The 26,022-nt window shown below is 40.0% G+C and overlaps 1 protein-coding gene across 3 annotated transcripts in view; it reads left to right on the forward strand.

Annotated features, from left to right (window-relative positions):
* The window catches only part of DIS3L2 (DIS3 like 3'-5' exoribonuclease 2), a 351,578-nt gene that overhangs the window by 154,885 nt on the left and 170,671 nt on the right, over positions 1 to 26,022 (forward strand). For all 3 annotated transcript variants that reach the window (XM_078071456.1, XM_036069241.2, XM_078071457.1), the window contains 2 exons: positions 2,199 to 2,446; positions 23,177 to 23,350. In XM_078071456.1, the coding sequence (XP_077927582.1) occupies positions 2,199 to 2,446; positions 23,177 to 23,350 (422 nt within the window). The remainder of the gene's footprint in view (positions 1 to 2,198; positions 2,447 to 23,176; positions 23,351 to 26,022) is intronic.

The raw sequence follows: 26,022 nt of genomic DNA on the forward strand, positions 1-26,022 counted from the left end.
GGATTTTTTAGGGTGGGTGCAGTGGAAGGGCAAGAGAGGTGAAGCATTTGATGACAGAGACGAGAGGACTAGAAGTGATGGAACATGATGTCCCTCTGAAGTAGGAAAGGATTCAGGCCTAAGAAGTAGCAAACAGACACAGAGAGCAGGCTGGGATCAAGGCGCTAGTAGTCTTGATGTGGTGAAGAAGCCATGGAGCGGGGCACAGGAGAGTAAGGGAGCTGGATGACGGGTCAGTCTGAGATGATCAGGATTGGACCTGAGGATGCTGGTGGTGGCCATGAGGATGAGTTGCCAAAACGGAATGGAATGCTACCGGCGTCGAAGAGGTACAGGGACTGTAAGGGCAAGATAGTGGCTGAGTCATTCACTTGGAAATGTAAGCCAGTTACTAGTTACTAGTTACTCTGCAGTAAACTAGGAGGTCCATGGATGACAGTGACAAGAAGGGGACAGCCTGAACCATAGAAGGTTGCAGACATCTGCACAAGGCTGGAAGAGTAAATGGTCTGGATGTGACAGCACAGGAAAACACAGATGCCTCCTTCAGGGGCTGTGTGTGGAGAAGGAGCAGCCTCTGTCCAAAGGGCCTGGGACAGACAAGCACATGTGAGGACGGGGTCAAGGATTCCTGACAGAGGGCACAGCAGCTTGTTCAAAACAGAATGGTGTTTTCCAAGGAGGAAGGAGGGATCAGAAGAACGTAGAGCCTATCATGGGTCTGAGATTTGCTGAGAGGACAGGTGTCCCTGGGGCAGAGGAGAGGCACGCTGACTGGTTGGAGGTTCTCAGTAGACAGGCTGAAGCCCCACATGGAGTCAGAGACACGAACAGGAGCGGCAGCCAGCTCACCAGCAGTCTGAACCTTTGCTCAGGGATCAACGTGCAATGCTGACAAGTAATTCCAGTGAAGGTGTCAAAGTGCAGACTGTCCGCAGTGGGAAAGGGAAACAGTTCAGGAAGGAGAACTTCCCAGGGTGGGTGAGGGGATTCACTTTCTTCAAGAATGCTTCTCTCTTGGTGGAAATAGTACATCCTTGTAGTGGTGTGGTGGCCTGAGTCTTTGCCTGGTGAAATGAGAGAGTGGATTTAATGTTGGAAAGAAGGAAGGTGAAAAGGTTTCCAGCCTTCTTGTTTTTGTTTTTGTTTTTTTTTTAGAGAGGGAGAGAAAGAGAGTGAGTGGCAGTGGAGGGGTGGGAGGAGGGAAGGAGAGAATCTTAGGCAGGCTCCGCACTCAGTGTAGAGCCCCACATGGGGCTCAGTCTCAACCCCGAGATCGTGACCTGAGCTGAAATCAAGAGTCGGATCCCCAGCCAACAGAGTCACCCAGGCACCCCGGTTTCCAGCTTTTAAAGACATAATAAAGACCAATTCCTTATTTATATTTAATAACATTTTTTAAAAAGCAACTGTTGTGTTGTTCATGTGAGAAAAATGTAATGCAGAGCAAATACTTGGAACCATACTTCCCTGCCGGAGTCTTACATATGTCCTTAAGACATAGATCTTGGTTATAAAAGCACTTTCATCTAGTTGATCCATGTATTGCATGGTTTTCCTTGGATAGATATGCTCACTGGATACTAAGTTGTTGCAACTTAAATTTGCATTACTTAGGGGGGGCACGTGGGTGGCTCAGTCGGTTGAGCATCTGCCTTTGGCTCAGGTCATGATCCCAGGCTGCGGGGATCGAGCCCCACATCGCGCCCGGCATTGGGCTCTCTGCTCGGTGGGGAGCATGCTTCTCCCTCTCCCTCTGCCTGCCACTACCCTGCTTGTGCTCTCTCTCTCTCTGTCAAATAAATAAATAAAATCTTTAAAAAATATATACACATTAGGGGCGCCTGGGTGGCTCAGTCGTTAAGCGTCTGCCTTCAGCTCAGGTCATGATCCCAGGGTCCTGGGATCGAGCCCCGCATCGGGCTGCCTGCTCTGCGGGAAGCCTGCTTCTCCCTCTCCCACTCCCTCTGCTTGTGTTCCCTCTCTTGCTGTGTCACTCTCTCTCAAATAAATAAATAAAATCTTTAAAAAAAAAACAAAATGCATTACTTAGTCATAGAGCATCACTGAGAGGCACTTCATCTGGACCTAGAAAAACTGCTGGGCCCAGATAGTTGACCTAATAGTATCTTGTTGACTTCTCCTGTTATCCAGTCCTATAGGTAAATAACATTTGACTATATCTTTGGTGTTTTCAGGTGGTTTACATCTTGGAGAAAAAACATTCCCGGGCAGCAACTGGCCTTCTCAAACTCTTGGCTGATAAGAACAGTGAACTGTTTAGGAAATATGCCTTGTTTTCTCCCTCGGACCACCGAGTGCCTAGAATATATGTGCCTCTCAAGGACTGTCCCCAGGACTTTGTGACCCGGCCTAAAGATTATACCAACACACTGTTCATCTGCCGCATCGTGGACTGGAAGGAGGACAGCAATTTTGCTCTGGGGTAGGTGATCTTTGGCAGGAAAAACCACAGAGTCCAGACAGAACTTATTTTAGGTGGCCTTTTGGTAAACTCTTTTGTGTATTTTAATCATCATTTCTTTATTAAAACATGGGTACTTGGCATATTTGGGTCCTGGTTTTCAGAAATTGTTCTTAACTACCACTTTGACTGGTCACCTGTAGAATTCCTTGAATTGCCAGAAAAAAAAAAAATCACCTTTTTTGTTTGTTTTTAGTTTGGGGCCTAAAACATAAGCACATTGTGAATCTCTCCTTATTTCCCATTATGTCCTAACCCCTGTTTGTACTTGTGAACTGCGAAGGATTTATTGTATCAAACAATCAGACTCCTCCTTTCAGATGCTGGTGTTAAAATATGCAAAATTCCAGGCATTTCAGGGGACTCCAGTCTCTCATGCTTTAAAATATAAATATGAAGCCGCACGGTGGGGATGGCTGGGTGGTGGAGATAAACAGGTCAGTGGTCCTGGGGCCCCCTCGCAGACCTGTTTCGTGTCTTCCTTCAGCTGTTGTCGCAAAAAGACAAAAAGCAGGTCTTGGACCTGGAGGAGGAGGATTTGTGGCCAGAGCTGCTGGATAGTGGCAGGATTGAGATTTGTGTCTGACTGATGCCAGTCAGACTGTCCTGGATAAATTCTCTGCTATGCCCGTTCCCATCCAGCAGTGGAACAACAATGTCTGCTTTCAGGTCACCCACGTGTTCTCCAACATCAAGATGGGTGTCCACTTTGTGTCTTTCAAACACTGGGGCCAGGACATACAGTTCTGGGCTGGTCACTGTGGAGCTCGTGTGACCAATTCCAGTGTGGTTGTGCGGGCACAGCTGTCTTAGTCAAGGGCTGTCCCTGCAAAACAACCTGACCGGTGCCTTCCAGGTCCAGGGACCATTAGCCAGGACTTCTCATTAACCCAAGGGCAAGTACCTCCCTGGCATCCTGGGTGCTCCAGGATCCATTCGAGGGTCGTGCTGGGCCCCCTCTTCAGGTTCTGGAAATTACTAGAAGAGAGTTCTTTCTTCAGAGCTACACACTGCTATGGGCAGTCCTTCCCCTGATGGTGAGCACAGAGGAATGCTGGTGTTAGAGAGGGCTCTTTGTCCTCCCCCCGGAGACCCTCTGATTCAGCCCCAGTCCCCTTTGCCCTGTCTCCTCTCCTTTCTGCTTTCAGGGGCTTTATCAGTCCCTTTAGAGAAGGCCTCTCATCTCAAGTAAAATCTCTTCCTTATGGCTGGGAAAATTCCAGCCACCTTGGGTGGCAAACTTACCCTCCCGCAGCTTCAAGGCTGGGACCAGGTCTCGCAGGTGAAAGTCGGTCAGCTCAAAAAATGTTTGGAGATCTTCAAAGACCCCTGTGATTGCATGGTGTATTGTATGATGTATAAAATTTTTTATTTTGAAATTTTCCGTGAACATTGAGAGAATAATATATCAGCAACAACTATCTGCCAATCATATGTAATAAATTTATTATTTTGCAAAAAAAATAAATATGAAAGTATATTTTAATGATGTGCTTTTTTGGTATTGATCTTTCATAGGTTTTACTTATGACGTTAAAAATTAAATTACCTGACTATAAGTAGGAAAGGGTACCATATTTTTATGGAAGGTGTCAGAAACCAGTTTAACTTAAATATAGGTTATGTAGTCACAGAGCATCATGGATAGCCAATTCATTTTGATCTGAAGAAACTGCTGGACCCAGCTGTTGGATCAAAAGCTGTATCTGTTTTCTTCTTACAGTTGTATTCATTTTGAAAGAAAGGCAATAGTAAGTTTTAGCTGTATTTTTAGCCCTTTAAGATGGTGTCTGGTTTATGCATCACACAAAATGAAAATAAAGGTATACAAGCTAGAAAAGTTTATTCTGACGCTTTTAAGCCAGTTTGGTGACTTGCTTGCTGGTCATCTGACATGTACAGGATGGGCCCTTATGGGAATGTCCTGTGGTTATGAGTACCAACACTGAATGGATGGCCACTATGTATTGCTTTTATCGGATTTGTTCTATACTTAGCCTCTTATGCCCTAACAAAGTAAGCTAAATCAAATCTGTGTGTTAAACCTCATGCCATTTAAGAAACGCTGTCCCGTGGCACTTTTTCAGTGATGTGAAGATCAGTGTGATTTATATGATCTCAGAGCCGCTCAGGAACAATTCTACTTTCTTTTTTGCTCTCAAGTGAAGTGATTGCAATATCATCATTTTTAAGCCTAACTCGTTATCCAAAAGTGACGTCAACCCCTTGAGTCCTACATAGTCCTTCTCTGAGGCTTGCCAGTTTCTCACCATCAGCTCCAAAGGCCTGATAATGGCTGTGCCACCTGGCCCCTGTTGATTGTGCCTGCCACACTCTGCTTGGCAGTGAAAAGGGAAGACTTTCACATCAAAGCAGGAAATCCAGCCTTGTCTTTTATCTGCCTTTCTGTCTTATCCCATTGTGTATACTTGATTGGACTACTTCCTTAGTCGTCAAGTTGTAAGGGTGTAGTCAAGAAATCTTCGTGATGTGAGTTTCTCTTATTGCTGGAATGGTCTTAAAGGTTCCTTTTTCACAGCTGAGCCATTACTTCATCAAGAACTCTTTTCCTTGTGGGTAAATTACAACAATAGTTGAAAAAGGAGTCAAGCCTTTGAAGTAGCAAGGACATTTGTAAGAGAGAACATTTTAAAATAATGGCCATATATTAATCATGTCCTTCTCAAAATAAAAGTATTTGAAGATTCTTATACTTGCATGGAAACACAACTAAGTTTTTCTCTACCTTCTTAGTATAGAGACAGCAAAAGTTGTCATTTATGGAAATATGCCTTTTAAGATCTTAGTGAAGAAGAGAAAATTTATCTGAAGAAAGAAAGAAAATATGGCAGGCTCTCCTGATGAAGTTCTCGGATGGCGTCTCTCTCCTGAGGGGTGCAGGCTGCAGCTGCTGAGCCTGTTGGGGGTCGCCTTGCCGTTTTGTTCTGCTATCAGTTACTGAGCTTTAGGCACTGAGGTCACTGTTTCCCAGTCAGAACATGCTGTGCTAAGACTGCCTGGGCTTCCTCTCTCATCTTGCCAGGTTTGGACCAGGAGTGTAAAGGTGGTGCTTGCTGTGGGTGTTTGTGGTCAACTTCCCCAGAAACTCTGCCCAAAAGCTGAGGTTGGTAACCCAAAAGTGACTTCCTTCTGAATTTTTTTCCCTGCCCCTGCACTCTGCTCTTAAAAAGTTTTGAACTTCTTCTGTCTTTGTCATTGCTACTAATTATTCAAGCCCAAGGTCATTTACTTCTTCTGCAGATAAATACAGTTCATGAGACAGGCATTGATCAGCTATGTTTAAGTCACTCTGCTATATTATGTGAGAAATACAAAGGTAAACAAGGTATGGTTTCTTTATTCAAAGAAATTATAGCCTAACACAGAAGGACTTGTACTTAAATGTCACAGGATTAATTTGATTCTAAGAAATGGAATCCTGTTTGAGCTAATTTAAATAAAAGTGGAAATTAATGTAAGAAACTGGTGGTTCTCCTAAACCCGAGGACAGGAAATGGAGGCAGGCCTCATGAGGATCTCAAAACTAACAAGGTGGCAAAAGAATCACAGCTTCTCTCTTGACAATCCTGACAAGTCCAGCCACCTACCTGGTATCTTTTCTGCACATGAGCTGTATTATTCTGCATCACTCTACACAGTAGCCACCTGCCTGCTCAAAAGTGTACGTGGCCCCCAAATGGCACTGCCTGTCCTCTGCAGGTCACATACTGAAGTCTAGATCACGATACAGAATTTCTAGGGTAGAAAATCTTATTGGTCTAGCTTGAGACAGTTATTTGCCCTGATGAGTAGTTTTAACCAGAGGTGATGGTCCAAGGTCCTGTGCCCACTGCCCAGTCAGCAGGGACTGTGGGACTTGAGTCTCTGGGAACGAGTGTGGATAAAGCAGACAGACCGAATGGCCTGTCTCTTTAGCTCTAGCTGTAGTATGAAGCAGAATGTTGTAAGTTCTTCCATAGGAATAAAGTAGTTTTGTGGAAGTTTACCGGACATGGGTGAAGGGAGAAATCTAGGATTGTTTCTGGGAAAACGGAAGCCTCTTTGCTGAAAGATCACTCAGACGGAGTGCAGAGTGAACGGGAGGGGACAGGACTGAAAGCAAGCAGTCGTAACAGGCTATTGTATTAGCACAGAGGAGATCTGGAGAACCCGAAGTAAATGAATTGCAGTGAAGGAAGCAAAAGGAATGAAAAGATTCAGAGAGGCTGAAGAAGGTGAATTCTCCCAGAGGTGATGACCAATTAGAAATGGGGCATGAACGAGAAGGATAGAACCTCAGGAACCAGGTCTCTGACTTGAGTGTTGGGGAGACGACAGTGGCATTTCATCCCGATGCACTGCGAGCAGCCTCAGCTCCTACCTTTCCCTTCTCTCATCGCTTGCCGTTTCCCAAGCTGACTGTGTGTGTTCGTAGTTCCAGACGTTTGCACACTACACTTGCTTTCCCAGCAGTGGATTTCTCTTCTCCCTGCTGTTTGTTTAGTGAAATACTCAACTTTTAAACTTAACTCCTTTGTCCACTTGAAAAATGTTCCCTGAGTCCTCCCTCCTGGGTGCTCCCATAGTTTGTAATACTACCATCATCGTAGCTCTGGCCTCTTTGTATTGTAATTGCGTGTGCAAGTCATCTACTTGGCCATGAGTTCCTTTAGGACAAGGATACTCAGTGTCCCCTTCCATGTAAGCATTGCTTCTCTGGCAGCCCTAGTGGAACTTTGGTGCTTCCCCCTAAGGGGAGACCAAAGACTGTTACAGTACTGGAGACCTTTGGGTGTTAGAAAGTTATTTTTCATCTTGTTCTTCGAGCTGTCATGAAAGATCTCAATTCAGCCCTGGTTACCTCTGTACGTCGTATCTGCCACATTTGCATGAATCTTAGTCCTGTAATACTAACAAAAACCTAAAGGTAAGCTGTTCTCAGTGAACCCTTGCTGGCTTTTAGGGATCACTGCTGATTGTTATACATCACAACATATTTAGTACTTTTCCTATTTGGTACGAGACTCTTGTCCAGGATACTTAAAAAGCCACATTGGTTTCCTCGCTGGAATGATTTGTAATTATGTAATCAGATTTACAGTTTTAAGAGCTTCCCAATCCTCTTAAATCATCTTTCCCTTTAGAAACTCTTACGGTGAAATTCATGCCTATATTTTCTCAGACCTTTGTGAAATCTGCTATCCTAAAGTCCAGAGTTTATAGTCACAGCCTTCCCTTCCAGGCGGTCATGAACATGGAGATATCGTGGTCACTTTCTCCTGGATTTGTCATGGTTTCTTCTTGAATATGGAAGGATAAATCTTGAAGAGAATGGAAAAGTTTTATAGGGACTCTTGTAATGACCATGATAGTGTGTCTTGGCAACACTTTAGACTAACTGAAGATATATAACGTGATCTGACCTAGAGCAAATAGACATATTTATATTATTTGCTCTAGCAAACTTTGGTAGCTTTAAGGGATGGGGAGGAGGAAAAATAAATAGGTCAGTGCAGGTATAGCAGGATTGAGAAATTTTGGGTTGAACATGGGGTTGTCTAGGCTTAATGGGAGGCTGTTGAAATGAGGAATAGAGAAGGGGTCACAGTACTGCTCATTTTAATGAGAGCAAAGGACAGCAGCTTCCACTGGAGAAAGGTGACTGGGTGAGATGAAGGGATTGTGGTGAAGGAGGGAAGTGGTTGGTCGGTGGGGGGGGGGGGGGGAGGGCGTTGTCCGTTCTGGTACCTTCATGTCCCAGCTTTGACCCGTCAGGTGCCAGTTATGAGACAATTAGAAATATTTATTGACTGTTGGGAGCAAATATGATACTTTTACTATTCCATTCAGTTTTGATAGATACTGAATTTCTTAGGAGGTAGTTACGAATTGGGGAGGTGGTCATTAAATTATATTAACTTGTATCTGGTAGGAGAATGAGATGGTAACTAGGATGGTAAAAAAAAACAGACAGGAGGAATTAGTTTTATTGAGGCATAGCCTACAAGATTAGTAAATTGAAAAATAGCTCTATCCAATCTTTCCCTCTGTGCAGAAGGAATACTTCACTTTATCAAGAGTGTGTTCCTTATCTGAAGACTCTTCTGAAGAAGAGGCTGAGTTATATAATCCTCTGAACTTGAAACTTAGACTTTATAAGTCCTTTTCAGAGAGTATGGCTTTAGCTGGCTGATTGACAAAAAGCAAATCAGGCTGAGGAGGGGGCTCTTTTTTTGTGTGACTGTTGGGCTCCACCTGGTGGCCTCTAAGGATCAGCTTTGGGAAAAGCTAGGTCTTCAACACTGAGAGCATTCTGGTCAAAGCAGAGCAAAAGTAAAAGGGATGGAGGAGAATGGTCCTCAGCCAGGCTTTGGTTATCAAACTGTTCTTTCCCTTGAGCTTTGGGCAATCATGAACACTTCCTCCGTGGTTGTCAGCTTCATCCACAATTTCTCGTGCATCTTCTTGAAAATGCTATTTCAAAGTATGAAAGACCCGAGCTACCATCAGCCTTCTCTTATACTCCTTAAACGCTTTCGTCCTCCTCTTTCCCCCTTCACATCAACATTTGGTTCTTCTGTCTCAATCTTCAAGGCCTTCCCTAAAATCATGCAGTATTGTTGAGCCTTTTTTCTTTTCCACATTCTGCTGTTTTCATTGATCTGCCCACTTTTCCTAACATCCCCATTCCTTACATGCTGCTTCCTGCTTTGTCATGATAATGAGGCAGAAAAAGGGAAAATAATGTGTTCTCCCCTCCTCATTATAGAAAATAATATATAACACATACAGCCAAAGGCATGTTGTATTTGCCACACTTCTTCTTTACTGTGTGTTGTTAACACAACTTCTGGGCTCCTTCGTCGTACGTCGTATCTGCCACATTTGCATGAATCTTAGTCCTGTAATACTAACAAAAACCTAAAGGTAAGCTGTTCTCAGTGAACCCTTGCTGGCTTTTAGGGATCACTGCTGATTGTTATACATCACAACATATTTAGTACTTTTCCTATTTGGTACGAGACTCTTGTCCAGGATACTTAAAAATACAGTTTGGTTATCAAACTGTTTGGTTTGGTTATCAAACTGTTCTTTCCCTTGAGCTTTGGGTGCAGTTGATGATGGATTGTCCTCCACTTGCAGGTTCTCAAGGATCTGATACCATTGTACCTGTTTGCATGCAGTTTCCAGCATGAACCAATATGCATGAGAGCATTTGTTTGAGTGATAATCACTACAAGAATGTATGTCTGTCCTCCTGTGGATGGCCTAGTTTTAAGGCTAAAACTTTATAACAATATGTGGTGGAGACAGGAGGATGGATGGTTTCAAACACTAATTTTGACTGTTAAGTGTTCCTATTTTCTCTGAGGCAAAGAGGCCAATTTGAGGGACTCTTTTGCTTAATTTCTTGTATCTGTAGCTGGTCCCTTCCCCTCAATAAGTGACCCGGACCTAATGCTTATTTATATAAAATATTTACACACACACACAAACACACCCTACCTATTAACTACAGGAAGTTAGGAATGTTGTTTCGGCATTGTCCCCATTGATTCTACAGTAGGACCCAGTTGTAATGTCATTGATTGTGAATGGGAACCGTATTTGTGGAGGAATTCTGGTGAGTGAGAAATATTGAGGAGGTAATCATTATAAATTACTCTAATGAAGAAAGCTCTCTATCTCAAAACTATTATCAAAATTTGGAAAAATTTTTAATTTTTTGAAATACGTACATATTATATATTTACCATTAAAATTATTTAAAACATGTACCACTGAAAGTAAAAAACTTCTAAAATTTCACCCCCAGAAATAATCACTATTAAGGGTTTGGTGTATATTTGTCTAAAATACTGGTTTTTAAATATTTGTTAACATTCATTGCAAATACGTTTCACAGATAAAAGTATATATGTAACACTTATGTAATTTTTGAATACTGATATTAAAACCAACCCATGAACTCACCACCCAGATTAAGAAATATACCACAGTATTAAAAAAAAAAAAAAAAAAAAAAAGAAATATACCACAGTATTGTTGAAGCACCCTGTGGTCCTCTCTGTCCTAACCGCTAGTTTTTTCCCCAAGAAGTAACCACTTTCTCAAACATGCTAATCAAAATATGCTTTTCTTTATACTTTACCCATATTTATTATCCCTAAAAGTATTAGTTTTGCTTGTTTCTCAACCTTACAAAAAATACCATGCTACATATATTCTTCTGTGACTTGCTTTTTTCATTTAACGTTAATAAATATATTTCATTCATTTTAATTCATAACATTTCCATCTCTTGAAATACACCACAATTTATTTATCTATCAATGGATATTTGGGTTGAACTAAAGTTTTGCTATTAGAATTAATGCTCCTATGATCATTCCAGTGCTTACTAACTAAAGTTTCTCTAGACTCTACTTAAGAGTAAAATTAATGCATCACACATATGTGCATGTTAAACTTTACAACTTTATAGCCAAACCATTTTGCAAAGTGGCCGTGCCTGTTTTTAGTTCTCCCAGTAGTATGTAGGAGTGTCTGTTGCTTCACATTCTTATCAACACTGGATATAGTTAGACTCTTGCATTTTTGCCATTCAAGTGGGTGTAAAATGGTATCTTGTGATGTTAATTTATATTTTCCCAATTACTAATGAGATTGCATCTTTTCATATATTTATGGTCATTATGTTTTCTGGAAAATGTCTTCGTATCTTTTACATTTTTTTCACGGTTAAGTTTTTGTTTAGATAAATTTTCAGAAATTGCAAAACGATACAGAGAGTTCCTATATACCTTTAGCCAGCTTCTCCTTATGTTAACATCTTACATTACCATAGAATATTTATGAAAACCAAGAAATTAATCTTGGTATGATACTATTAAATAAAAGTATAGAACTTATTCAAATCTTACAAGTTTTTCCACTAACATCCTTTTTCTATTTGAGAAACTGGTCCAGAGTCCTACACTGCAGTTAGCTGTCTCGTTGCTGCAGCTGTTCCAGTTTGTGACAATTTGTCAGCCTTGTCTTTCATGACCTTGACACTTTCGAGGAGTACTGGTCAGTGATTTTGTAGAATGTTTCTCAGCTTGGGTTTGTCTAACATTTTCTCATGATTAGACTGAGATTAGGCATCATTGGGAAGGATACCACAGAGGCAATGTGCGTCATATCAGGGAGTACATGATGTCACTGTGCATTACTAGTGATGTTAACTTTGACCACTTGGCTAAGGAAGTACCTGCCAGAATTCCTAACTTAACTGTTTTCCCCTTGTAATTATTAGATTTGGGGGAAGGTTTTTTTGAGGTTATCCAATTATTCTGTTTCTACTTAAACTTTCACCCCCTCATTTTAGCATTCATTTTTTTATTGGGCTGTTACTTGATTTTTTGGAGTTAAAACAGTGTTCTAGGAAGTAATCGTTTTAGCAGTTACTGGTAGGGAAAATATCTTCTTTGCAGTTTATGACTTGTTTTTTCATGTTATTAATGTTAACTTCTAAAGAATAGGCATTTTAAGTTGCATTTTCTAACTTTTTGATACCTGCGTATAGAATTACAATTAACTTTTGTATATTAATCCTGTATCCAGCCATCTTGCTAAATCCCCTTATTAATTTTAATACTTTGGACATAGTTTCCTTTGAATTTTCCATGTGGGTAGTCATATCATTGGTAAGTAATGACAAGTTTGTTTCTTCCATTCTAATCCCTATAACTTTTATTTCTTTTTCTTATCTTCCTAAACTGGCAACTCACAATTGAAGAGAAGATATTTTCCACACTAATAAGTGATGAAAGTTCAATTTTGAATGAAAGCAATAGTAGGAGGCCTTTTTTTCCCCCTGATATTTTTGAAATGCTAATACTAATAATTTTGCTAATGCGGCAGCTAGTTTTTAAAAGACTCTAGATACCTAAATACACGTCTTTGGGTTTTATTTGTTTGTTTTTACTATCTTCCAATTTTCTTAGTTTTCCTTTGGAGTTTCAAGGAGGAATTGTATGTCCTTTTTCCAGGCTCAAAAGCATCAATTCATTTATTCATTTATTCACTAAACCATTATGTTTTGGGCACCTAAGATGAACAAGTGTCAGTGTAAGATACAAAATTATGTTTATTCTCTTTAGGATGATCCTCTTCATCTGTTGGTAGAGAAGAAGAGATGTACCTAACGCACTATGACACAGCTAGAAAGTGGCATGGGCCAGAAAGTGATAGCACTGAGGAGAGAGATCTACTCTGGAGGACAGGGTAGCTTCCTGGCCTTGCTACTATAGTCCATGAAGGTGAAATGAACGTGGTATATGTTTTGTGGGCCTACTTCAATATGGAAGCCATAAAGGGAGTACCTTTAAGATAGAAATATATTGCTTAGGGAAGGACCTACTTATAATATTTTTATGCTCTAGAACCAATAGTACCTTGTCAATATGTAGTGAATACCTACAAGATACATGATGTGAGCAGTCCTGAGATTTTAGTTTTTTTTTTTTTTTTAAAGATTTTATTTTATTTATTTGACAGAGAGAGACACAGCGAGAGAGGGAATACAAGCAGGGGGAATGGGAGAGGGAGAAGCAGGCTTCCCGCGGAGCAGGGAGCCCGATGCGGGGCTCGATCCCAGGACCCTGGGATCATGACCTGAGCCGAAGGCAGACGCTTAACGACTGAGCCACCCAGGTGCCCGAGATTTTAGTTTTGATAATAAGAGTGTTACATTTTTTATTGCAGAGTGAAGGACAGGAAAGAGAAGTTTGCTTCTCATGGAAGATATTTTAAAGTACTTTATATTAGTTAGGATGCTTTTAGCACCAAGTGATGGAAAACCCTGACCCAAAGTGATTTAAATAGTAAGGGAACATACTATTTTACATAAGTGGGAATCCAGAGGTTGTGCAGGCTACAGGGCTCAGTGACTTGAGGACGTTGGCCCTTTGCTGTCTTCAGTGATCTAGTAGTAGATTCTCTATGGTAGTGAAGACGGCTGCCAGTATGGTCAGACTACATGCCTTCTTGATCACATCAAGCAAGGAAGGGGAAAAGCCTGTCTACCAGCCATGATACTGATCACAGTGTCCAGGGGAACCATTCCCTGATTTTATTAGAATAATGAAGATCTGCCTCTGGAGTTGAAAATGAAATGAGTCCCCCATATGAAAAAGATTAGGCTTCTGTTAGAAAGGATGAAGAGGGGGAATAAATGTAGGGTGGGCAACCAGTACAGGGCATCACAGGTTTTTATTAGATTATAGTAAATGTTTCTATATTTTTAAATTAAAAAATATTACAATATTAAAGGAAGTTTAGAAAATGAGAAAAAAATCACTCATAATAATTAACACCATTTTTTAGCTGTTCCCCTTCAATCTTTTCATAAATGTTTTTACATAGTTAAATTATACCTTTGAACATTTCATTTTTTTGTTTTATGTCATTTTTATGTTGCTACATTTTCAAAATTATTTTTCTAAAGTGCATAATAAACAATTGAACAAAAATGCCACAATTTAGTTTATCATTTACCTGCTATTGAAATCTAGCTTACTTCTTTCACTTCTTTGATTCAGTTTTTTAAAAATAAACTTTATTTTTAGAACAGTGTTAGATTTATAGGAAAATTATTAAGATAGTACAGAGATTTCTTATATACCCCTGGACCTAGTTTCCCCTATCATTAACATATTAGTATGGTACATTTGTTACAATTAATGAACTTTAATGTTATTAACTTTAATGTTTAATGAATTTTAAACATTATTAACTGAGGTCCATACTTTTATTCAGAAATCCTTTATTTTTAAAAATCGAATGTCCTTTTTCTGTTCCAGGATACCTATACATTTAGTTGTTGTCATGTCTCTTTAGGATGTCTTGGTTATGAGCTTCAAAGTTATTTTTGAAGGACATATTTTAATGCAGAGTAGGCTGAAGTGTGGTTTTTAAGAGAATCAGCCAGACATTTTGATGCAACATTGAATCATAGTTGTCCAAAAGCAGCTGTTACCATCTTTTAAGACAATGGCGAGAAGACAGAAACTTAGAAAGCTATAATATTAGAACTATAATGTACGAAAGAGGAAGTTACTTTCAGTATTCATTTTAAGTAAAACTTACACCAAAATTAAAAAATGAAAGCAAACCCTTGTGTAAGACAAACAGACAGTGTATGAGTCTGTCCCCTAGTAGGTTGTGCTTTTGTTTAGATCCCAGGGTATTCTGGTTTTTAAGGTAATGGCAGAATTTACGAGTAAATAGCATAAGAGTCTTTCTGGGACATCTAAAGCCCAAAATGCATGAGCTCTTTCAGCATGCTGACCTGTTAGATTTTTGTCTCCTGCAGGCTGTCCGGGCTCTGCTGCTCTCAATTATATCTCCAATGAAAACCTATAATAAATTTATTTAAATAAGGTACTTGAGAAATGTTCTCTGGAACTTAGTAAAATAAATGTTAATTACTACTAATAGAAACTTGGAGTCATTGATGACATTGGAAGTCATAACCAAAATATAATTTTGTCTTTATGAGCCATATTGTAATTTTAGTAAACAAATCAAGATTCTTTGGATTCAGAATATAGCCTAGTGAAAATTTTTGCCAGAACAAAAAGCACCAATAAAATAAAAGAAATTTTTTCGTTAAATTTCAGTAAAGGTCCAATGCTGGTATGACTTGTTCAGACAATTAATATTAGATCCATCTTCAAGTGCTTACTTTTGTCATCCTTCCTTTTTGCCTTCCCTCCCCCACAGAGGTGGAATCAGTACTCAGCACTAGTCGTCTTTTTTGGAGAAATTTCTCCATCTCCGGTAGGCCATAGTTCTTCATCTAGTAGTTTTTCAGAGAAAGGTTTATGAAAACTATATTCCTTGAGTTCTTGCACTTAGAAATCTTCATCTTCAAAATCCAGTAATGTCCCTAGACTATTGTTTCAGTGATGTTTTTCTGTATTAGATTTCCTGAGACATGGCATATATGCCCTTTCTATGTGTAAAATTTCTTTTATTTCAGGAAAGTTGTCTTAATATCTTCCAAATGTTTTCTATTCCACATATCTAGTTCCTTCCTTCAGGAATACCAGTTATGTTAATGTTGGATCTCTTTCATCTGCCTTTCATATCTGTCTGTTTTCTCTATAATCTCTTAAAAATTCTTTGTACCTTTCAATTTAATTTTTCTCAACTTCTGTCAAGCTATATCTTGATGAACCTTATTTTTTTAGAGTCAGTTTTTCATTAGTTACCTCCTGTATGACCTTCATTTTTGTAGTGGATTTATTTTTTTCTACTTATTTCCTAGGTCTGAAGCACTAGTTTTTATTTCCTTTTGTGAAATTAATTTTTTTATTATGCACCTGCATCTTTACTTTGAGTTCTTCCCTTATAGCGGTGATATATTCTTATGAATATCTTTGGTCAAGATAGTAATTTCTGTGGCCACATACTTACAGAGTATGTTTTATCCTTCTGTAATTTCTTTTCCTTCTTCCTTTTAACATACAGTATTTTCTTGTTTAATAGAATGCCTGGGATGTCGCCTTCCCATGTTTAAATAATGAGGTCTTCCCAGATTTTAGTATTCTATCTTAAAAGTTGGATATTATAAAATGCCTTTTGTTCAAATATTTAGGCCCTTTTCTACTTCAGGCATAAGAGAATCATTTTTGGCCACTCTAATGTCACCAGGTAAGAATAGGGTAGCCACTGTTTTAAGTCTACCTCACAAAGACTGGTATCATGCTATCACCACATAGAAGAATATGTTTCTTTTCATGCTGGTTTCATTCTCTAAAACCTCTATATGATCTACATCATTGTTTATACTTCTCCCAGAAACTATGTATGCTGTCTGATTTATATATATAATTAAGTATTTTATGTGATTTTTAAATACTGTAGGGTACAATCATATGAAATTGTGTTTTACAGGTAAAAAATGGTCACATATATTGGCAATTTTATGTCTCAACATAATCTACGATTAATGTCTCTATATTATTACTTACCATTCTTGAATCTTCTACTTCTGAGTCATCCCTCAGCTGGCTTGAATTGCAAATATGTTTTTTTCAGGAAATGGGTAGTATACTTTGTGCCTTGATTTATATCAGTTGGGATTCTTGGAGTCTTAGCTTCCAATTCAGAAGAATCATGACTTATATCTCCAGAGATATTAAAATCTCTCAGTTGTAGAGGTGAGTAATTATTGTGAGTGGGTCTTAAATACGATATTGAAAGGCCCAACTCCTCCCTTGCATTCTTGGTTCCCAGACCATGTGCTTGGCTTTAGGATACTAAGAGCAACTTTGTATCCTAGAGGATAGCCCTTCAACCTCATAAGGTGTTGCCTCCCAATTTAGTTCATTAGTACAGTTACACCATTCTAATCAGTGAATTCAGTGGGTTTTGCTACTTCTATAAGATGAAATCCTCAATTACAGTGTTGAGTAATATAACATAATAGCTTAAAAGATAATTTGCTAAATCTATGGATTGTGTTTCTATAAGCAAGGAGGGTGGAGCAAATGAAGGTAACAAACCCAAACCCAGAATTAATGTTTCTTTTAATGGAGAGAAATAATTGCCCTCTGCATCATAGAAGAGCTCAGCAAACTCAATCTGGTATCAGGTAATTGGTGGGTCCTCCTGCTATGGTTCTGAATCAGAGGCTCAAAGCTGGTTGCTACTCCTGGCAAACTGGCATCCTGCAGGTGTGGTACACAGGTCATTATTAGTGAGAGGAAGTTCACGCCATGGAGCTAATTTCCTGCTACCTTGTACTTTATTCTTATTCCCAGTGAGCAAGCGCTGCAGTGGTTGGGGAGGGAGGTTGGTTGACATTCTCCCGACAGATCATCCTACCTCCACAGTGGAAGTCTTTTGCTGAGCATTCTCACGGAACACAAATAGTCATACTCTGGGCTCACTTCAGTAGGCCCATTTCATGCACATGTCTCTTCCCCAGATGTTCTTGTCATCAGTACTCCAATCTTTCTTCTTTTAGGTCCCTATCCATCTGGCTAAACTTGTAGCAACTGCCCATCAGGCCATGTTTCTTCAGCCGAAGTAGACCATGGATATATTGCTTGAAGTTCTGCTTTCAGGGAGGAAGTTTCTGCTCTACTATCTTTTCAGAGACCACCCCTTAGAATGGATATAACCCTATATAGTCCACTTATGATTCATGACAGTGAAAGGTCAGTTGGAACTAGGCATCCAGGGTCCTCAGACCTTTCTGCATCCTCCTATATAATAGTGTGTGTGTGTGTGTGTGTGTGTGTGTGTGTGTGTGTAGAGAAAGAGAGTCTGGTTCCCTGAGTCTTATTTTTCATGATTAGTACCCCAACTTTTCACATAAGAGATTTAGTGAGACCCTGAATTCAATGATGTGATGATTTATTGCCCTTTAAATTTTATTCCCCCCCGAGCTTATTCTGGCAGCTGCAAGAGAGTCAAAATACGTGTTTGATGCATATAGGAAGTCCCTCAGTTTTCAGTTTAGCCTGGAATCAGGAATTTAGAGGCTGAGCATGTAATTCTTTTTTTTCCATCCCTTTTTCGGATTCTCCAGGCCTCTCACTTTCTGTGAGCTCTTTGATACCTTTTCAATAAATTCCTTTTCCAACCAGTTAGTTTCTTGTGCTTGCAACCAAGAACCCAGACAGTTAAAGACATAAGTATTAGGAGATGAATGTAGGAAACAGAACCTCAGGAAGCTATGAGGATAATAGATGGGTTGGAAGTAACTCAGGTCCCATTTATTTCCAAAATGTCCTTTAGACTTCAGAGGCAGTAACAACAGGTTCCTTAAATCCTCAGTGGAAACTTCATCCTAGTGAACACAGGTAATAATGTAGTCATTTCAAAAATTAATGATCATTTTGAAAATTAATGAGACTTGAGTCTTTAAACTGTCTAGACTTTTTTTTTTTTTTTTTTTAAAGTAAGCTCTGCACCCAACATGGGGCTTAAACTCACAACCCTGAAATCAAGAGTTGCATCCCCTACCAGCTGAGCCGGCCAGGAGCCCCCTGTGTATAGCTTCTTGATTGCAAATAAAAGAAACTAACTCTGGTTAGAAAAGGAGTTTATCAGAAGGATATTGAAGGGCTCCCAGAAACAGTAAGAGTCTTGAATGTTTAAAAGTTGTAGGCGAGAACCAAGGCAGATCTGGAGAAGCAAGGACAAGAAATCCAGTCCTCATCTTTTATCAGGATTAGTTTGGCCACAAGGCCAAGGGCTTGTACACTGCTCTTACAGATCAGCATTGCCACTGGACCCTGCTGCCACCACTGCCATCACTAGAAGCCACTCTAGCTGCCACGAATGAATCCTGAGTGCCTCTTTGTGTAGCATTCTCTCCATGGTCCGAGTCATGAGTTGAGGCGAGTCTAAGTCATGTACAGCGTGCTGGCTGCTGGTTTTCATAGAGTGAGAGGAGTGTTCTGTAAACGCCTGGCATTATGTAGGAGGCTAGTCACTTCTGTAATGGAAGTTGTAGTCCTTTGGCCCACTGACATGCAATGTAGAAGTCTTCTGTTTTCATATGCCCAGTGGGGCCCTCCGCGGGGTCTGCTTCTGGGTGGAAGCGGGCAAAGCCTGTGACTCTGCAGCTAGACACTTCAACACGCTCATCCCCTGGTGCTTGCCCCACACCGGAAACCGGCACAACCACTGGGCCGGCCTCTACAGACAGCTGGAGTGGGATGGCTTCTTCAGCACCACCGTCACCGGCCCTGAGCCCGTGGGCAAGCAGGGCCACGTCCTGCTCCCTGAGCAGCACCCGTTGTGAGTGTGCGGGAGTGCGCCCGCTCCCAGGGCTTCCCGGGCCCCTACCGGCTGTTTGGCAACATCCTAGATAAGCACCGACAGGTGGGGAATGCTGTGCCGCCGCCCCTGGCCAAAGCCATTGGCTTGGAGATCAAGCGCTGTATGTTAGCCAAAGCTCGAGAGAGTGCCTCAGTTAAAATCAAAGAGGAGGAAACTACTAAAGACTCGTTTTGCCCTCCCGTCGCCCTTGTTTCTGGCACCAGGGATCCCCAACATGCACTGCTGTTATATTTTTAACACGTCAATCTGTCAGTTCAGATGTGTCATTCGCGGTGTTTGTGGCCTTGGCTGACATAAAGCTGCTCTGTGAGGTTTGCTTATCAACTAATGACTTTGTGCATTCTGGATTTTAAAAGTTTTTTATTATGTGTTATATCAAATCTACCACCGTATGAGTGGAAATTAAGACTTTATGTAGTTTTTATGTTATAATATTTCTTCAAATAAATTTCTCCTATAAAAAAAAAAGAAACTAACTCTTAGTTAGTTTTTTAGTTGCTTTATGGCGTTCACCAATCCCATGTTTAATAGAATTGGTGAGAGTTAACACCCTTGTCTTCCTCCTGGTCTGGAGAAAAGCACTTGGTGTTTCACCATTAAGTTTTGGTATTAGCTGTAGGGTTTTCCTGGGTGCCACTAATCAAGCTGAGGGTTCCCTGTTCATTACTCATTTGTTGAGAGTTTTGATCATGAATGGATGTTGAATTTGTCCAATGGTTTTCTGCATCTGTCGAAATGATTGAATGTTTTTCTCATCGTTCGCTAATACAATGAATTATATTGATTGGTTTTTGAATGTTGGACAGATCTTTAAATCTTCACTTGGTCATGATGTATTATCCTTTTTATATACAGTTGACCTTTTGTATGTTATGTGTATTATATACTCTATTCCTACAACAAAGTAAGCTAGAGAAAAGAAAATGTTATTAAGAAAATCATAAGGAAGGGAAATACATTTATATTACTGTACTGTATTTTTAAAAATCTGCATATAAGTGGACCCACACAGTTCAACCCCATATTATTCAAGGGTGAATTCTATGTGTTAATATTTCATAAGAATTTTAAGAATGTGTCCATGAGGAATATTGATCTCATGAATCCTTTGTCTGATTTTGGTATCAAGGTAATGCTGGCTTCATAAGATTAGTTGGAAAGTGTTCCATCTTCTATATTCTGAAAAGAGTTTGTATGTAATTGGTATTAATTCTTTTCTTAAATACTTGGTAGCATCTACCAGTGAAACTGTCTGGGCCTGGAGTTTTCTTTGTGGGAAGGTTTTTAAACTATGAATTCAGTGTTTTAAACAGATACAGGAATATTTAGGTATTGGGTTTGGCTTGAATAATCTTAGGCAGTTTGTGTCTTTCAGGGAATTTATCCATTTCATCCAAGATGTTGAATTAAAGTCATTTATAATTCCCTTATTATCCTTTTAATGCTTGTAGGATCTATAATGATGTTTCCTCTCTCATTCCTGATATTGGTAATTTGGGTCTTTCCTTATTTTTCTTGATTAGCCTCACTAGAAACTTCTCTATTTTATTCTCTTTTCAAAGAATCAGCTTTTGATTTTATTGGTTTTCTTTATTGTTCATTTTCTGTCCCTTGATTCTTTTTTTTTTCCTATTTATTTATTTATTTATTTATTTTTTTGATGTAGTGTTCCATGATTCATTGTTTGCATATAACACCCAGTGCTCCATTCAATACGTGCCCTCTTTAATACCCATCACCAGGCTAACCCATCCTTCCACCCGCCTCCCCTCTCGAACCCTCAGTTTGTTTCTCAGAGTCCATAGCCTCTCATGGTTTGTCTCCCCCTCCGATTTCCCCCCCTTCATTTTTCTATTCCTACTATCTTTTTTTTTTTTTTTTAACATATAATGTATTATTTGTTTCAGAGGTACAGGTCTGTGATTCATCAGTCTTACACAATTCACAGCGCTCACCATAGCACATACCCTCCCCAATGTCTATCACCCAGCCACCCTATCCCTCCCACCCCCCAGCACTCCAGCAACCCTGTTTGTTTCCTGAGATTAAAAATTCCTCATATCAGTGAGATCATATGATACACGTCCCTTGATTCTTATTTATTTTTTTCTTCCTTCTGCTTACCCGGGATCTAATTTGCTTTTCTTTTTTCAATTTTTTAAGATAGAAGCTTTAGATCACTCATTTGAGACATTTCTTCTTTTCTAATATGAGCATTACATTTATTTAAAGCAGAATTTCCCTCAAAGCAATGCTTTAGCTGCTTCTCATAAATATTGATATATTGTGTTTTATTCAGTTCGAAATATTTTCTGATTCTCTTTGTCTCATTTAGCCCACTGGTTGTTGAATTTCCAAATATTTACAGATCTTCCTGATAGCTTTCTGTATTTTTTCCCCTCATATTTTTGCTGCTTTTGGCTTTTGATATGCTTTCAGGGGAAATGACACTGGTCTGAGCCCATGCTGTATGTGTGGAGCCCACAGGCAACCCACAGGCTATGGAACTTACGCAGGTAGGCAGATGTATGTGTCAGCTATTGGCTGGTTTCTCTTGGCTGGCATGTGAGAGCTGGGGCCAGCCCTGTTGCCATCACTGCCTTGTTCCAGTAGCATGGAACTTTGTTAAAGATGGGAATTTGTTAAAATTCTGCATATGAGGCAACCACATCCCCAGTATCCCTCTACCGTTGTGTACCTAAGAACTCTGGCCGCCAGGCATCTACCCTTACGTAGGAAACAATCTTCTTCAAAGAAATTGAATGGTAACAGAGAAAGCCCTAATGCCAGAGCTAAACCCCTTGCAGGAAGAGTATCATATTTCCTATTGACTCTCCGTATTCAACACATAACTTAGACTTACGGCCTGAATGTGGCATGCCAGTACTAAATGAGAATTGAGCGCTATCAATTTTGGTATATTTATAGATGACCCATAGATGAAGAGTAATATTTGCCTTCCAAAAGGTGGAACCCTACTCATAGCATCAGAACTATTCCATTAAATGCAATCTTACTTTTAATGGACCAACACCCCAAAAAGTGAATGGTAGTTTACTGAGTGACCAGATAGCAGATAATTTTAATTTTCTTCTTGATGCATTTCTGTATTTTCTAACTTTTTTTTTTTTTTTTTTTTAAAGATTCTATTTATTTGACAGAGAGACACAACGAGAGAGGGAACACAGGCAGGGGGAGTGGGGGAGGGAGAAGCAGGCTTCCCGCTGAGCAGAGAGCCCGATGCGGGGCTCAATCCCAGGACCCTGGGGTCATGACCTGAGCCGAAGGCAGACGCTTAAGGACTGAGCCACCCAGGCGCCCCTATTTTCTAACTTCTTACAGTGAAAATATATTAGTAGTGTGTTCAGATAAAATATTAAGGTAATAATTAGAATTGTGAAAAAATGTAAGTATCAGATCTAATCTAGTAAGCATGACTCAAGGTATAGGCGCTGTGAAACTAATGATTTAACAGCAAACTGGGCTAATCAGAATTGTCTCTAAAGGTGTTTGCAAGAGAAGGAATTGACAAAAGCTTTTAACAATATCAATTTGACTTTTTCATGAAAAACAATTGCAAGAAGCCCAAGAAAGGCCATCTGGCCCAACTCCCCACATCAGAATTCCTGAAGAAAGTTAAAATTATACTGTAGTTAGGGATTTAACAGGGCAAGAGTATCCTTGTTTCTTCTACTTGGCCCCCCATTCATTGGTGATGGTGTTCTTGCTGGGGAAAGGGCAGGAGGTTTTGAAGATTTTCCTACTACCCTCACTTTTAGAGAGGAAACGGATGCCTATGATCCATTTATTCACTAACATGCTTGTTCCTCTCTGTCCTGTTCACAGGCAGCTGGCTAAGAGTCTTGGGCAGGCTGGTGAAATTGAGCCTGAAACAGAAGGAATACTAACAGAGTATGGTGTGGATTTCTCTGATTTCTCTTCGGAAGTTCTAGACTGTCTCCCTCAAGGTCTGCCCTGGACAATCCCACCAGAGGAATTCAGCAAGAGAAGAGATTTAAGGTAAATATCTGAAACTCTTTAAGAACAACATGTTTCTACCTTTCTATCTTCTAACTTTACTTTCTTAGGGACGGGGCTCAGATATTTCCATCTTTCTACCAACATTCAAATTCAGTTCAGTTGAGAATTAAGTGCTCTGTACTAGAGGTTGGCAAATTATGGCCCACAAGCTAAATCTAGCCCACTGCCTATTTATGTATAGCCTATGAGCTAAACATGGTTTTTGTATTTTTAACTGATTGAAAAAAAAATCAAAACAAAAATAATCTTTCATGAAACTTATATGAAATTCAAATTTCAGTATCCATTAAGTTGTATTGGAACACAACCATGCTTATTTGGTTATATTTTGTTTATGGCTGTCTTTTTGCACTACAACATTAGGGTTGAATAATTGCAACAGAGACCATATGGCCTGCAAAGGGCTCTCTAGAAAAAGCGTGCTCATGTCTGTTCTAGACCATTCTAATTTCAAAGGATACAGTTGCCATCTTTTTTTCTCATTGTTATGCCCTGTGGGTCTGATCGAATAGCGACAATGTTATCTGGTCAGAAGTACCTTCCTTTAAATGGGCCTCTTCAGGCACAGAGCAAAGGATTCAAAGCTTCTGTGCTTGGAGCTTCATTTTAAAGCTTTACTTTTAGGTCTGGAATTTGTTGGAAAGTACTTTTGTGGTATTTTTATAACAACATCTTCTTTGAAGATGTTTCTTCATTGTGGGATGTTAGTTCTTTTCTGATATTTCTCTTCAGAATTTGGTTTCAGTACTGGCATTCATTTTGGATGCCACATGGAGATATTTAGAACCAAGAAAGTTTTCATACAACCCACTGAGGCTGTGGAAGGTTTTCTGCTAAGGTCATCCCATGTCAGAATCTTTTCCACCACACTCGCTCACTTCATGCAGCTGAACTTACGATACCTTCGCTCTCATTGCCCGTTACTCCACCTAAGTTTGAGAATCCTCCTTCTCTGCTCCCTATTGCTCTTGTATCTTTTAGGAATTTACTGCCTTTTTTCCTTTTCTTGCCAAGGGTAGGCAAGGAAAAGGAGATGACAGTCCCCTTTCCTACTTGTTAGTAGCTCTGATGGAACACATGTTTATATTTGAAGTCACTTAACTCAAGTTACCGTCCTGGCTTTCAGCAGTAACCACCACTCATGGAACTCCTACTGGTCAGTGATCTCATCAGGGGTTTGGGATCTTGGACCCAAACCTTACTCTCTCTGAACTGTCATTTTCTCATATACAAATTGAAGGGCTCGTTTTCTAAGGTCTTTCCCTAAACCTAGGAATCTATTAAAAAAAAAAATCTAGTAAGAATGAATGGCTGAACTTCATTGTTTGAAGTTTAAGTCAGTGTAGCCATTCCACAGTAATTATCAACATTTGAAATGTACCTACCCTTTCACCCCAAAACTTGACTTCCAGGAATCCATCCTACTCAAAATGTACAAGGATAGATGTACAAGAATGTTCATTGCTTCTCTGTTGTAAAAGTGACACTGCTAACGTCCCTCAACAAAGGAATGGTTATTTTTTTTTTAATAACACAAACCTAGATTTCATTCTACATTTTTTAAAAGATTTTATTTATTTATTTGTCAGAGAGAGTGAGCACAAGCAGGGGGAGTGGCAGGCTGAAGGAGAAGCAGGCTCCTCCCTGAGCAAGGAGCCCGATGCGGGACTCGATCCCAGGACCCTGGGATCACGACCTGAGCCGAAGGCAGGCGTTTAACCAATTGAGCCACTCAGGCGTCCCTGGAATGGTTATTTTTTTTTTTTAAGATTTATTTATTTGGTGGGGGAGAGCGCACAGGTGTGGAAGGGGAAAAGGGAGAGTCTCAAGCAGACTCCCTGCCAAGTGCAGAGCCCAATGCAGGACTCAGTCCCATGACCCTGAGATCATGACCTGAGCCTCCACCAAACATCCGACACTCAGCCCAGGCACCCCAGCAAAGGGATGGTTAAATAACCCATGTCATAGGTTGTATTCCCTGCAGCTGCCAACCAGGAACTAGATCCACGTGGACTGTCCTAAAGGGACGGCTATCATATGTTGCCAAGTAAAAGAAACAAGTTTCAAAACAGTGTGAATATGAGCCTATTTTTAATAAAGCCAAAGAATATAAAAATAGTATCCAAATGTATATACCCATGTATACATATATATGTACATATAAAAATATATATGCATAGAAAAAGGTCTGGAAGGAAATACATCACACTGTCGACGGTGATTATCATGTGTGGGCTTGGTAGGGTAGTAGGAGATAGGGAGGCAGTAGTTTACTTCATTTTATAAATTGCTCTATTTTTCAAATTATTTTTTAAAATAACTTTTATGTCTTTTAAAAATTATAAATGGGACTATCAGAAAAGAGAGGTGCTCAATTTTTTCTAGCCTGATTCCTAGCCTACAGATAAATATTAAGGCACTTCAACAGTCAGCCAGCCCAGCGTGTTCTCAGTTCCCCTCTGGTGGATCCATGTTGCCTTTTTCTTTGGCCCCAGTTGCCTCTGAGTTAGGCCACAGAACAGGAGGCCTTGCTCTGCAGAAGACCTCTGTTAAAATATGCCTGTGTGTCCTGTGCAGGGATCCACAGATACAGGGAGCTTATAGGGTGAGCTGCAGTGGACTGCTATGAGCGTAGTATCAGAGATTTCTTT

This window comes from Halichoerus grypus, chromosome 4 (genome assembly GCF_964656455.1).
Source record: "Halichoerus grypus chromosome 4, mHalGry1.hap1.1, whole genome shotgun sequence".
Lineage (NCBI taxonomy): Eukaryota > Metazoa > Chordata > Mammalia > Carnivora > Phocidae > Halichoerus > Halichoerus grypus.